General features: G+C 33.4%; 1 protein-coding gene across 4 annotated transcripts; it reads left to right on the top strand.

Moving 5' to 3' along the window:
* The first annotated feature begins 1,359 nt into the window (after positions 1–1,359).
* LOC118031130 (regulator of nonsense transcripts UPF3) lies at positions 1,360–9,014 on the top strand. Of its 4 annotated transcripts, XM_073408707.1 has the most exons (14): positions 1,360–1,506; positions 1,629–1,776; positions 2,706–2,812; positions 2,936–3,031; positions 3,144–3,242; positions 3,381–3,460; positions 4,145–4,252; positions 5,001–5,145; positions 5,682–5,755; positions 6,467–6,920; positions 7,175–7,273; positions 7,399–7,517; positions 7,618–7,668; positions 8,322–9,014. In XM_073408707.1, the coding sequence occupies exons 2-13, from the start codon at positions 1,631–1,633 to the stop codon at positions 7,654–7,656; spliced, it is 1,566 nt and encodes a 521-aa protein (XP_073264808.1). In that variant the 5' UTR covers positions 1,360–1,506; positions 1,629–1,630; the 3' UTR covers positions 7,657–7,668; positions 8,322–9,014. The 4 variants fall into 4 exon arrangements, with proteins under 4 accessions (XP_073264808.1, XP_034891334.1, XP_034891333.1 ...); XM_035035443.2 differs by having other exon boundaries at positions 1,362–1,776; positions 5,685–5,755; XM_035035442.2 differs by having other exon boundaries at positions 1,362–1,776; positions 7,399–7,488; positions 7,597–7,668.
* Positions 9,015–13,262: the final 4,248 nt, after the last annotated feature.

Here is a 13,262-nt window from a genome sequence, read left to right as displayed (position 1 = left end):
TCTCCCTTCCAGGCACAGTTGCCATTGCCTCCATCATCATTGACCAGAAAATAAAAATAAAAATGTTTTTTTTTTAATATATATATATATATATATATATATATATATATATATATATTTAGATGTTCTTTTAACCACCATTCACGCCACTTGCGTATGATTTTTCACTTGTTTTCATTTTATAATGTGCAGGAGATCTGAGACTGGTTGATGGATTGCCATGTCAGGGAGACTTTGGTCTTTTACCTTGTGACGTACTAAGATTTATTTTCAAGTAGGAGGCAAAAACATATAGCTATGAACCAAGATCACATGATGTAATTATAATTGTCCAAGGAGCATGAAAGAAATACTCTTTGGGTCCTTGATTTTTTTTGTTTTTCCATGCCTGGTCCTCATGGTTTTAACATTTTATATTTTGGCTTTAAACCTTTGTGATTTATTTTTATTTTTTTTATACCTATCCTCATTATTTTAACTTTCTATATTTTGACTTTAAAACTTTATTTTTCTCATAGTTTTATACCTTTGATGTCGAGATAGAAGAGTTAAAGTCACTAAAGAGAAGAGAGAAGAAAGAAAGAGCTTAATAAGTGATATCTTAACCATAAAATGCCGATTTTTATGGTCACTATATTTATCATGATGAGGAGAGTTGGGTGGGGTGATTTTGGTTTTTAATTATATTGAAAAAAGTACATCGAAATCATTAAAATTTATTTTTATTCGGCTTTATTTTTGAGTTTTTAACCTTGTTATAAAGTGTTCGGGGGTTGGAAATTGGGTTATTGAGGTTCCTATGATATTTTTAGACAAAAATACATTAAATTTTGGATTTTAAAACCCAAAATATCAAGATCTTGATTTTTCGACCATCTATATTCCAGTGGATGACTCATTGTCAATGTTTATATATATATATATATATATATATATATATATATAAAGAAATTTAATAAACTTATTTATTTTTATTTGAATTTCAATTTTTTTTTTATGGAGAATGATGTGAAAATAAATAAATTGATAAAGTAGTAAAATAAATTAATTCCTTTTAAGTTTCCAAAATGAATTAATTTTTTTTAATTTAAAAAACTAATTAACTAGTCCCTTAAACAATTTATAGTTAATTACTATTAACTTATTTTAAAAATATCTTCTTTCTCATTAATATTTTTATATTATTTACTTATTTTTCTCCTTCTTTTATATCTTAATAAAAAGGATAAAAAGGACTAACCAATTAGTTTTCGAGACTAAAAAGACTATTGAATTCTTCTTGTAAAACTATAAGGACTAACTTATAATTTACTCCAATTTCCGTAATCGTATATATACAAGATTACGAAGACACACCTTTTCCCTCTCTCAATCCCTTTACACAACACATACCCACGACACTCCTCACTCCCTCCTGACTTTCCTACTGCATGGCGATCAGGGCTCGATTTCAAAATTAGGGCACGCAATCTCTCTCGATCGATGCGATTTCCACGCGATTAAGATGTAATCTTACACTGATTTTTGATCTTCTTAAACCAATTTGCAAACCATCTGAGTTTTTACACTTTCGATTTGGGGATTTTAGATTTCTAGGGTTTCTTGTTGTTCCTTTTGTTTTCTTTTAGTCATGAAGGGTGGTGGTCAGTCTGACAAGACCAAAGTGGTGGTCCGCCACTTGCCGCCGGGGATTTCTCAGCCGATGTTTGTCGAGCAAATCGATGTTGCTTTCTCTGGCCGCTACAATTGGCTCTCCTATCGTCCTGGCAACAACAGGTTAGGGTTTACATTTTTTTACCTGATTGAGGGTTTTATCTAGCATTCTAGTTTCGTATAGGGTCGTCTAGGGCTTTCTATGTATTTTGAGGTAGTTTTGCCTCTATTCTGTTGCGTTATCCTTGCTCCATGTATGCTAGGGTTTGATTATTACCTCGAATGAAGTTGGATAGACATGGTATTTTTTTTAACAAGGGGATTGGTTGGGTGCGTAATGGGCAATCAACTGAAATTAGCTAGCTGAATTTTTTAGAACACGAGACTCCTGACTGTTTGGCACATGCCTTTTTTTATCTGGGTTTTTTATGTCTAAGAATTTGAGAGCTTATGTGCTTGGATTTACCTTGCTTAATTAAACCAGGGAAAACAGGAGAATGCTAAGTTATCTATCTGCTAATCCTTAAACTTCTGTCATGATCAATTTGTGTTTCTTTCTCCTTGCTCATATTCTGAACTATAAGTAGCTATCAAGTTATAGGCCTCCTTTGTTCGACTGTGAAGGAGTTTCCTTTTTCCCCTAATAGTGGAATGTGGTACAGGTATCTTGTTTTTCTTATTCATTTGAAAAGAATTAGGTAGTCTGCAATTGAATATAGGCTGTTACTGTTTTTCATATCCCCTCTTCATATGTCTTGGAGAATTGATGAAATATTTGGAGGGAATTTCAGTTTGCAAATTGTCATGGCATTTCTCTTATTGACTGTTTTATAGCTTCCTTTCCAAAATTTTATTAGACTTCAGATGGTTGTATTATTGATTTTCTAAAGAGTTGATTCTTGTGGAAAGTTCAACCCTTTCTTCAAGTCACTGATTTCTATAATCAAATTATGACACGTGAAGATAGACGGTTTCAACCCATATTCATGTTTTGAGTGAACTGTGTGATTGATAGTATTTCCTTCTGATTGTTTCTTAAAATTGTTTCCCAGCCAGAAGCATCAATCATATTCTAGAGCCTATATTGATTTCAAAAGGCCTGAGGATGTTATTGACTTTGCTGAGTTCTTTAATGGCCACCTGTTTGTTAATGAGAAAGGTAAATCTTTAATACACTAATCATGTGGCCACATATAAATATTTTTGTATTTAAACCACGGTCTTTCATTGCAGGATCTGATGTAAGATAATCTTTTTAACTTATTATTCCATGTATTTTTAGGCACTCAGTTTAAAGCTATTGTTGAGTATTCTCCTTCACAGCGCGTCCCAAAACAGTGGTCTAAGAAGGATGGTCGGGAAGGCACCATATCAAAAGGTATTTAATTTCTTTTTTTGTGGAATCAAATTGATGAATTTTTGTTGATATGAACTTAACATTTCATCATTTTGATATTTGTAAATGCAATCATTTCCTTTTTGACATCTAGATCCTGAGTATTTGGAGTTCCTTGAATTAATTGCAAAGCCTGTCGAGAATCTTCCCAGTGCTGAAATACAACTGGAGAGAAGAGAAGCAGAAAGAGCTGGTTAGTCACAAAGATCTTGAAAGGCAGCATTTTGAAATAATCGTACTAGAAATAGGGGGAATGCATGATTGGATTGTCTGGATTGGAGTTCATTTTTCGTTTAGTCTTGCTTGATATTTTCCCATGATGTATATACAGGTGCTGCAAAAGATGCTCCCATTGTCACACCTTTAATGGACTTTGTTCGACAGAAAAGAGTTGCTAAGAACGGACCTCGGGTATTGTTTGAAATTGAATATTTGTGACTGAGAGATGCAAATATTGTCAATTAACTTAAGCAGCTTTTTTTTTTCTCATTTTATATGCTATTGTGAATAGCTTTAGTGTCAGTGAATTCAGGACAGTCTTTTGTTAATTACAGTATATTAATTTGCAATGAATCCATTTAGCATGTACAATCGCATCAATTGGGCAATTATTCTTTTTCTTGGATGTTATGTAGCAACACCTTTTCATAAATAAAATCTTAACATAACTGTAGCACAAGCTGAAAAAATGGCCTCCCATGAACTTTGGGTTTTCTAGTTTTCTTTCACAATTATTTGCACTGGGAAATAAGTTTGTCAGCTACAATTTTAGTCCTTGCATTAGTTCAGATGTTAATAATAAAAAAATGTACCTTTTAAACTCTTCTCTGTAGTTATTAATAAAGGGTACGGTGAGAATAACTTAAATCTGGAATTTACTTGCAGTAAGAATATCTTTCTTTTGTAGTGCACTGCACACATGTCTTTGCTCATTTCATGGTTTAAGATGTATTTAAAGTCTTGACACTGATATTCAATTTTGATGTATTTTCCTTGATTGTGTGGCTGTTTTCTTTGCATGATTTTTTTTGTTTTACTGGTTATCTTATATGTAACCATAACAATTTCATAAAGTAATTCTGATTTTGGTGACAGAGGATATTGTCCAATGGGAAACTGAGCAGAAGGGCTGGTGGCAGTGGAAGTCCTAGTTCATCCTCATTGAAACGAGGTTCTGAGAAGAAGAGAATTTCAACAACAATGGTATATGTTTATATTTATTCCTGAAGTCACATAGGGGAATGTGTTTGTGAAGTTATTTTACTAGCTTGCATGTTTTCTGTGATTTACTTGATTTTGTTTCAATGGAACTTTGAGCCTGGTATAATCTGTATCCCTGGCAGTGCTTGATAAATTATTAAACGGGGCCTGATGATTTAAACAAGCGTTGCAAGTGGTTGAAGCTTAAAATTATTCAGTGTAGTGGTGTTCTGAAGATGGAAAACATTTAATGTCTTGTTTCTTTAGTATTTGTTGAGGTACTGTTCTAAATTGCCCTGCAAGTTGTAGATAGTGCCTTAAATCTATCTTGAGGTTATTCTGCATGTTGGGATCATGTGCTCGCCAGAAATGGTAAAATGCGAGGAATACAGAAATATTGTACATTAACATTGTACATCAGAAAAGGGGAAAACATTGTCCTTTGTGCGTGTTTTCTAGATCCAAACCATGAATTGTATTTGAAGATTTATGTTTTCTATTAGAAAACATCTTGGTGTTAATTACCTGTCAATAGGAAATACAAGCCTGTTAGAATTTTTTGGGTTGGTGCTTGCTTGGATCTTGTTACTTTATTCATTGAAGGATTCCATTTCCATATTGTTGCATAGCCCTTCCCTTGACCCTCACCTTCATATTTAAGTTTGTTTAACCATTTAGAAACCATAATTAGTGAATATTGAGATGCAATATTTTTGGAAATTATTAATTCTTTCCCCTGCCCAATGGGCAGTATGTTTTAAGGGACACTGCAAAAAGCACAAGTGGAAAAGACAAATCAACTTATGTGCACGTTCCCAAGCGAGATGATCAGCACCTTTCTAATGCTGTAACTTTGGGTTCTGGGTCTGGGACTGCAGTATTAGAAGATGAAAGTGGTATGATGAGAAACTTAATTCTTAGCTTTTCAAGGATGCTTAAACTGAATACTAAGCTCTTGCCTGTTTTATGGTCTTAATACTGTATGCTATTACAAATTGCATTCAGCTTCTTCACTATTTGAGGGAATGCATTAGCACTTGTTTCATTTTTTTTGGTGAAAAGCACCCTTCATTCTCCTTTTTATAAAGTTGTAAATTCGTGTTCTTAATTTTTCTGAATAAATCTTTTTTCTTATAAGAAGAAAAAGCTGCAGGCTATCTTGCATCTCTTCCCAGAAGAGAGATGCATTGACATGTTCCCTATACTTGTCTGAGATTGTTGACTCGCAGTTTGCTCCGTTATTGATATTTTAAGTACCTTAATCTCATAATTAATAGGAAGGAAGTGAAGAATGCAGGGTTCTATAGATATTTAAATGAGCCTTTTTTTTCTTAGAATCCACGTGTATTTTATTTTTATCCCATTGTTTCAATATACTTTTACTCCCAGCACTGTCATCGTGCATGGCCTATTACTAATGTTTTTATTTCAGTAGTTTCTGGAATTACTGATTCTGGGAAGAAGAAAATCCTGCTTCTGAAAGGGAAGGAGAAGGAAATCTCACTGGTGAGCCTTCCATTTCTCTTGTCCTCCCTCATTAGTGATTCAATTGGCAGAGTTACCTTAGCACACTGTGAATGGAGAAAGCTTGTTTAATGTTCTCAATGCCCCTTGGAAATGCATCACAAGAGGGAAAGTTGCAGGATAAGGGAGATGTATTTGAGGAATTGTAATATGCAACTGGATAGTACCTTTTCTCACTCCTTCACCCCCTCTCTTTAATGTCTTGTAACCTGGAAAATGATGCAAGAAAGAGGAAGGAAATTTTGCTTAAATAGAAGGGTGCAAAAGGTAAGCTAATGCAAAAATTCTGGTGAAGATACTAAATATATAGACAGACAGTAGGGCATGATTTTTCTGTACAATCTCGTGTTAGTGGGGACCCTTCTTAGATGGATGTTCTGCAACTAATTTGTCTGCTGTTGGCTTGTGCCAAATGAAGTGGTACAGAATAGTATCTGGGTTGCTCTTGATTGAAATAATTATACTTAACCAGTGCTGATTGGAATGCCGTTAACTAATATTTTTTCCCATATCCTGACTGAGAGATTAGCCTTGAAATGTGTTTATTATCTGTTATTAACCATAATTCATGCTTAGTTATGTTTGATTGTTAAATGACTCTTTGCCTGCTTTTATCATTTGTTTTATCATGATTACCATGAGATACTTAAGTTATTTTTTAAACCATGTTTCTAATGGTTATTGATTCCGCAGGTTACTGGCACCATGTCTCAGCAACAGAGCATATCATCTTCAGATAGAAATATAATTAGTTCGACTGCTCTAAAGAGCCAGCGGCGTGAACCCAGTGGAAGGATGATCAGAAGCATACTCTTAAACAAGGATTCACGTCATATTCGATCCTCTGGAGTCCATTCTGAGCCACAGATGCAAACCTCGAATCTAGAAAAGGACAAACGTCCTCCTCGGCCTCCACATGCACAGTTGGGTTTGAAGGATGCAAATGGAACACCAGATGACAAGGTTGTTGGGAATGATTTGCATGGTTTTCCAAATGAGAAGCAGGAAAAGCGCACCAGAAATAAGGATAGACCTGATCGTGGAGTGTGGACTCCTCTTCGCAGATCAGATGGATCCTATGCAAGTGATGAATCCTTGTCATCATCTGCAAGTCAATCCACACAGTCAGTGTTTGATACTTCACAAGGTAAGCCATTATTAATCTTCAGCCTAAATATGTTCATAGCTGTGATATTGGAGACATTTGAGTTCCTTGCAATTGCGTTTTAAATTCAAATGATTGCTTATTCCACTTGCAGAATACAAGCATATGACAGCACATGAAATAAAAAAAACAAAAAAAAAAAACCTTAACCAGTTTGAAGAAGAAACAACTCTTGGCTGCAGGATGTTTTACCCTCAAGTGACTTGTTTTAACAACTTTTGTCTTTAATCTCCTAGGAAACCATGGTGATGTAAAAGTTGACACCTTGAATTTAAGGAGTGGAGAAGTAAAAGTTCTTGGAAGTGGGCGTAGTAATCATTCTTCTTTAGATAATGGTTAGTTTTTTTTTTTTTTTGGTCATTCAACTTATATGTTGCTTCAGCATTTATAATGGCAATTCACTTACGTTAATCATGAATATGAGTTACATGTTTCAACTTGGATGCTTGGTTTTATGCAGGATCACAGAAACATTTTGGTCGTCGGGGACCATCACATATTGTGAGGGATGCTGATGGCTCCACTGTTGAGGCAAAAACTCCTAAAAGAGGTGGTGCTTCTGGTTATGGGTCCCATGAGGTGCTTCCACTTAATTTTTGGATGTTAAACTTTACCTCTTTTTTTTTGCTTCTCTTTCTTTTTTATTGATATCTTGAAGGTTTGCTCCCTGGATTCACAGAAGCAAGTTTGGGTTCAAAAGTCTACTTCTGGTTCTTAGTGTTTTGATATGGTAAGTCTCTATTGTTTTTCCCTGTAAATATTTGCTACTTGTTTTTTTAACTAAAGAACATTTACGATAAGTCTTGTGGCCTTTTCCTTTTTATCCTAAATCCTGTGCCCTTCCTGTTGCCTTTTTATATGCTTAGAATGAAACTGATTGGAGGAAAGTTGGAAGGTTGGGGGTCGTGGGGGTAGGCCACAATATTAGCGCTTCCTTACATCACTTCCTCTTTCTTGTTATCTCTTCTTTTTTCCTTCCCTCTTTTGAGCCAGCATCCTGCTAGTCCTTAATGATGAGCTTGACTATTCAGACCAAGGATTACCAACATTTGGATGGTTTGATCACCAGTACTCTGACACACATGAAGGGATGGGCTTTGGGCTTCTAAAATTTTATTGTACATGCATTAGGGTTATCAATGGCAACTAAGCTTGTTGAACGTGACCGTAAACAAATCTGTATGCATCTTGAGTGTGATAATTGTGTATTAGATAATAGATCTAAATTCATCACCATTCTAAATTTAAATTCAGTGGTCAACTACATCTGTTTCATTCATTAAATAGCTGCCTTTTGCTTGGGTTGATGGATATCATGTCCATTTCTGGTAAAGGCTTTTTGGCGAGTTGATGATGTTTTACTGTCTTGCATTACTTCTGCAGTGGAATGTGTAGTCTCTGTGAAATTTTGGAGCATGCAGTTGCTGTATGCTGGCGGCTGTCCCTTTTTGTTATACAGATGATCAGGCTTGAAGTATCGGCAGTGGAGAAGGTTTTTCTTTGGGGAACCTAGAAGAAAATTCAAAGTTGACATCAAAGATGCAGGTATTGATGTAATTAATACTTGGGTTTGGTGAAATCCCGATCTTAGTCAAAGACAGCTCGGAATAGGAGAAGAGGAAGGAGAAAAAGATATCATTGTTATAATCGTACATAAGACCACAGTTTTTGCCAGGGCTTATATCCCTTTACTGGGTTCTACTCAACAGAGCAGCCATTTGTGACCTCATTCTTGCGATTGACTGACTGGATATTGGGATATTCTCTACTTCTATAGGTGGATTCCCTTGGCTAAACTGTGTATATATCACAGCAAAGTGTTGCTACCTTGATTCCTTTAGTTGTTATATGTATGTCTCGTTAAGCAGTGTGCCACACGCGGTTTCGTGAGTTAGGGCTACCTATACTGGGTTCTTGTCGAAGTGAAGAAAGTGTGGGTCTTTTGCAAAGCTTGGTATTGTTGTGAATGGCTTTGACTGATGATAGGATTTTAAAAGCGTGGATGAATATTGTAATTGGTAGGAACTAATTGGTCTGTGTTTTATGGCTGAAATGGGAAATTGCCTTGTTACAACACACGGTGATGGATTGTGATGGGTTTGGTTTCGCATTTCACAACAAAAAAAAAACCGAAAAACTGCATCCCATGTTTGATGAATTTGCTGTGTTTTCTTTTAACATTTCTTAAGCCCCGACGCGAGCTCAGACATGGTCTTCTTACTTCTGTTTTATATAATAAGAACATGTTATAAGTTTTAACTTTACTTCTAAGAAAATAAAGTTTTGCATATCTTGAAAAATTATCTATGAAGATCACATAATATTTCTTATCTCTTCTAATCATAAATTGTTTTAAATCTCTTAAGTTTGTGTGTATTAAGCTTAGTAATTTTAGCTTCAACACATATTTCATATTTATTCATAGATGAATAATTTTAGCTAGAAATTAAACCAAGATAATTCATTTTCTTAATATAAGATAAACTAACATGTCCTAATATAGCATGCCATAAATCAATAGAGTCAAACAAGTAAGTAGAAGAAGATGTATTTTCATTTATTTTATTAGCAACATTGAGTACAAAATGTCTATGGTTACAATATCTTTTCCCCCATAAATGTATAATTCTTAGTTATTATAATTATGTTAGATTTAAATGACACTTTGATCCTAACTTTTTTCAATAAAAACACAGACTAAATTTGCTTTTATATTAGGGACATGAAAGTCCTCATTCAAAGTCGATTACTTGCCTGAAGTTAATTTTAAAAGGACTTTGTCTTTACTAAAAACATTTATTGTTTTTGAATCTCCAAGGGAGAACATTTCTTCCCCATCCTTAAATGATGAATAAATGGATAACAATTTTTTATTTGCACATTTATGTCTAGTGGCACCAAATTCTACCATCTAGTTTTTCTCAGTGGTCACCATATTTAATTGAGAAACAACCATATTAATGATGTCTTATCCCTCAATTATGTTGACTTCTGTTTTAGAAGGATTGTTGTTTCTTACTCTTTTTTGACATTGAGGTGCATGGTGGTCAAATTTGCCACATACAAAATAATTTTTTTCTTAAAATTGTTAGGTTTAGGTTTGAACACATTAAAATTGTTACCATTGAACTTATTATTATTATTATTATTATTATTATTATTATTATTATTATTATTATACCATTTTTTTTATACGAACTCTCTTCCACTAAGTTTGTTTTGGTAGCCACCTCTTTTTTTCTAATAGCTTGCAATTCCTTTGATTTGTCTTTTCATTAATGATGTAGGTTATGGGATCGATCAAAGATAATCATCTATATTTATACTTCAGTTGTTGCTTGTAGTCACTTTATGAGTTGGGTAGTTTTTCGATTAATATCCTAGCAACAAATCCTTCAAAAAGGTTGATACCTTCAGCTTTCATGTTTTCTAGCAGCTTATGGTATTCATTAATCTGAGTTTTGATGTCTTTGTTATCCATTATTTTTCAATGACAGATTTTTATTTCACCACATCTTTGATAGTATACTTTGTCACCATATTGCTTTATATATCATTTGCTTCCTTGTAGCTGCAATATACATCAATTAAGTTATTAGAGAGAGTGGTTAAAATGGAGTGTTTACAAATCTTGTTCCCATGTGTCCATACTTTGGCATTGTCACTGGTCTTGGGATTGGTAAGAACCCAAGCAACTTAATGCATGTCAAGGACATCAATTGCCACCTTTTGAAGTTTTCTCCAACAAAAACCTCAATCTTTGAAATTTCAGGGAAATGGTTAACAAATGACACAGGTGGATGAACAACAATGGAGACGATAAGAGACATGATAACAGTAGAAATCTCAATAACAACAACTTTATTGGTAGTGGTGTTGTCGAAAGTAGTGTTTCCATCCATGTTATAAAATATTCTTAAGATAAACAAAATATAACGAAGAACATAAATAAAAAATAGAAAACAAAACCTAAGGCATGCATAGATATTGTCCTTAAGGATATTTTTTCCACATAAGGTTATCCCCCAGGATGTAACAGGTTTTTCCTCCAAAATAAGGGACAAATAAACAACAAGATAAATATTGAAAAGGAATACCTAACAAGGTTTATAAAGAGCAAAAAAATATTTATGTTTTTCTTATTCTTTAATTCAACATAATGCATGTTACACACACATATACTCACCACAGACCACAACAACTAGTAAGCTAACATAAATGAAGAATTAAAGAGTTGCCTTAGCAGTTACAATAATTTTGAAAAAAAGCTGTTATATTGGTTTTTTTATTTTATTAAAAAAGAAGGTTGTTTGTTGTTGCAATGGTTTTTAAAAGAGTCATTGAAGAATTAAAGACAAATGCTATAATGGTTTCAAAAAGGAGTTGTTAGATAATTAATTCATGCAGCTGACGGTTGTTACAAAAATGTTTTCGTGAGTTTCAGAAATTATAGTTTTAGTTTAAGGAGAAAAAACAAACTATTACTAGAGACTAAAGATTCAAAAAGTATAGGCGTTGCCTCACGTGTAAGGTGGTAATCAGAGGTTTTCCTCTTACTCGACGTATCTTTGTATGCGCGAGCTTATAACCCTTTTCTTATTGATTACTATTCCATATCAAAGTTCACTATGTTATTTCAATGAGTGATAAAAACCTTTTGAAATAGTCTTTATTATCTACAACAATCTATCCCTGCAATCAAATATGTTTTTGTCTTTTTGTATTTGTTATTTCTGTCCAAGAACACTAACCATACATAACCTAGAAGATTCGAAAAATTCCTTTCCCGACCATATCGCAACTTAATTACTACAAAGATTCTACTTTTCCTGGCATTGAAATCCTTGTAATTGATGTTTGTGGTGTGATTATTGCTAACTCATGAACTTAAGTCGTTAGATAATGTTTCATGGATTATTTCTTATTATTCCCCATCAAAGTTACTGCTTAAAGACGTTTTTTACTAGAAACTTTAGTTTTGTTTGGGACTGTGATACATATTTTTTTTTAAGTGTTTTTATTTTGGAAATACATTAAAATAATATATTTTTTTTTATTTTTTAAAATTTATTTTTAACATTAACATAAAATAATCTAAAAACACGATTCTAAAGCCAAAAAAAATTAAAAAAATGTAAATGCACGACCGCAATACTAAACAATACTTTAAAAAATATCATTTGAGAATGCCAAGATTGACCACAATTATAAAATCGAAATCATGGAGATCATCAACCTTCTAGCGCATTTGGCTTTGACTCATTCAACATCATGCAAAAAAGGTAATGATTAATTGTTCAAAATAAATGTAAACGCACATGATATTTAGTCTCATGTATCCTGGTTTATTGCACTTTCTATGATGCAACTTGGTAGACATGAATCATGAATTTGTATCTCATAATGCATGGTATGATCTGATTTTATTACATCAAACTTAAAACAATATTGTTGTTGTTTTTTTTAATTAAAAAATATTATTTTTGATAAATTTTTTTTTTAAAAAATCATTGAAATTAATTAGACTGAATCTCACCTTAAGTTAACTATATTAAAAATATATTTAAAAACGTAATTGTGATTACTTTTCAAAGTATTTTTTTATGTTGAAATGAATCAAAATAATTTTTTATCTTTTAATTGGTTGGCTCATCATCCAGGACCTAAAAGTCCAAGAACTTAATATCATATTCCGGATCAATATCAATATCATATTCCGGATCAGCAGATCATCACTAATTGGTTGGCTCATCATCCAGGACCTAAAACTCCAAGAACTTAATATCTATACATGAAAGAACGTTCCTTTTCTTTTCTTCCTTTATTAAACATGTATCTTGTTATCACTGTGTCTCTTATAACATTCCATGAAAGTTTCATGTTCTTGTTGGGGTTCGGGAGAGATCATTTTACCAGTATAAAGATCGATCCAAGTTTCCTTCTCGTTCCTTTTCTTCTTCCTCTAATTTTTTATTTATTTTTGAATATTAATCTACAGATAATTCTCCCTCTATCTTGTTTTACCGTACTAGAGGTCTTGTCTATCAATCAAATCCCACCAGTACTTGACTTTCTCAGAAATCAAGGACTTATATTGCCCTAATTAACTTTAAAAAATGAAAATGGTGCATCATCAAGGATTGAAGTCCCTCTCTGATAGAGATAACCCATCTGTATTGACAGTGCCTCTGGACACAGGCACTCATGCATGCACTCACATCAATGCACGCATGGAGAGAGAGAGAGAGAGAGAGAGAGAGAGAGAGAGAGCACAGTCGTCGCTCTTTGAACTTGCTATGTTGGGATCTAATTAAAGTTTGAGAG

The sequence above is a fragment of the Populus alba genome, chromosome 4 (assembly GCF_005239225.2).
Source record: "Populus alba chromosome 4, ASM523922v2, whole genome shotgun sequence".
NCBI lineage: Eukaryota > Viridiplantae > Streptophyta > Magnoliopsida > Malpighiales > Salicaceae > Populus > Populus alba.
This window is presented reverse-complemented; position numbering and strand designations above follow the sequence as displayed.

Bases quoted from the DNA above. Each gene is read 5' to 3' on its own strand.
- LOC118031130 (XM_073408707.1), top strand. From the start codon at position 1,631: ATGAAGGGTGGTGGTCAGTCTGACAAGACCAAAGTGGTGGTCCGCCAC. The intron at 3,243-3,380 runs GTTAGTCACAAA...ATGTATATACAG, and splicing joins AAGAGAAGCAGAAAGAGCTG to GTGCTGCAAAAGATGCTCCC. The intron at 3,461-4,144 runs GTATTGTTTGAA...TTTTGGTGACAG, and splicing joins TTGCTAAGAACGGACCTCGG to AGGATATTGTCCAATGGGAA.